Source organism: Lottia gigantea (genome assembly GCF_000327385.1).
Source record: "Lottia gigantea unplaced genomic scaffold LOTGIsca_39, whole genome shotgun sequence".
Lineage (NCBI taxonomy): Eukaryota > Metazoa > Mollusca > Gastropoda > Lottiidae > Lottia > Lottia gigantea.
In genome coordinates this window covers 2279371-2280945 of record NW_008709333.1, presented here as the reverse complement: position 1 = coordinate 2280945, position 1575 = coordinate 2279371, and the positions used below count along the sequence as shown (strand labels likewise).

The 1575-nt window shown below is 44.6% G+C and overlaps 1 protein-coding gene across 1 annotated transcript; it reads right to left on the bottom strand.

Moving 5' to 3' along the window:
* Positions 1 to 706: 706 nt before the first annotated feature.
* On the bottom strand, positions 707 to 1330 carry LOTGIDRAFT_122004 (hypothetical protein; the record flags this gene model as incomplete). The annotated part of the gene is made up of 1 exon (XM_009059509.1): positions 707 to 1330. A coding segment is annotated over one exon (624 nt), but the record flags the coding sequence as incomplete, so codon positions are not given.
* Between the last annotated feature and the right edge of the window lie 245 nt (positions 1331 to 1575).

Below are 1575 nucleotides of genomic sequence, written 5' to 3'. Positions count from 1 at the left end.
GCATTCTTTTCCCATTCATGTTTTACGAAATATAACCATAGGGGATATCAATTACCTCGGAAGGCATGTTCAGGAGACTACCCAATAAACATTAAAATTCTCGTTTTACCGATCGTCATGATGGCTTATTCCATTTCTCAATGAAGTGTTTGTTCCATCCTAGACCTGTATATTTGGGAGAATCAAACCCTTCCTTTCCCGATATCTAATTATATATATTGCATATCTTCACTTTACCCATGGTATATTAACTTATATAGACAGACATGCTCATTTAAACAACTTCTTTACCAGCCGATAACACATAATAATAGTTACACGTATCCTCTTTCGGAAAAATTATAGAATGGTTTGCGGACTAAGAATTCTGCAATATGTCTGAGTTGATTTGGCATTGATATTTTAACACCATTACAACCGTGCCAGATAAAAATACAACTTTTACTCGGTCATTGAGCTCGCAAGGTAAACTGATAGTACAGTTAGTTTACAAAGAGGTGGTTCCACTTAAAGAGATTGTAAAGAAGTTTTCGTAATTTTTTATGTGTATCTGGGACACTGATAGCCTCAAATTTCACCATTTCAAACAGACGTCAGTGGATCTTACAATTCTCTGAAAGTCGGCGTTTAATGACGTCATTATCGACAAAATCTGCTGTACATTACACATACATTTTAAGCAAAAAGTCGACTGTTCTGCATCTGACTAGGCTAAAGAATATGTGAAATATATTTGTTTGTTCCCCAAGGTTCCGATGCTTTTTGAATCACGCTGAGAGCCATGGTAGCACTGAGAGCCATGGTAGCACTGAGAGCCATAGTAGCAGTGAGAGCCATAGTAGCACTGAGAGCCATGGCAGGGCTGAGAGCCATGGTAGCCCTGAGAGCCATGGTAGCACTGAGAGCCATGGTAGCACTGAGAACCATGGTAGCACTGAGAACCATGGTAGCCCTGAGAGCCATGGTAGCACTGAGAGCCATGGTAGCACTGAGAGCCATGGTAGCGCTGAGAGCCATGGTAGCGCTGAGAGCCATAGGAGCACTGAGAGCCATGGCAGCACTGAGAGCCATGGCAGCACTGAGAGCCATGGTAGCACTGAGAGCCATGGTAGCACTGAGAGCCATGGTAGCACTGAGAGCCATGGTAGCACTGAGAGCCATGGTAGCACTGAGAGCCATGGTAGCACCGAGAGCCATGGTAGCACTGAGAGCCATGGTAGCACTGAGAGCCATAGTAGCACTGAGAGCCATGGCAGGACTGAGAGCCATGGTAGCGCTGAGAGCCATGGTAGCGCTGAGAGCCATGGTAGCACTGAGAGCCATGGTAGCACTGAGAGCCACATTAGCACTGAGAGCCATTGTAGCACTGAGAGCCGTTGTAGCACTGAGAGCCATGGTAGCGCTGAGAGCCATGGTAGCGCTGAGAGCCATGTTTTAATCACGAACAGGGGATACCATATGCACTGTTAAAAGTTATTTTAAGGCTTTTTATCCCTCTACGTGAGATCCTGTTGAACTTAATGCTGATGTCGTAAAGCGGATTACGACCGGATCAAACGACAGAAATAGAAGAAT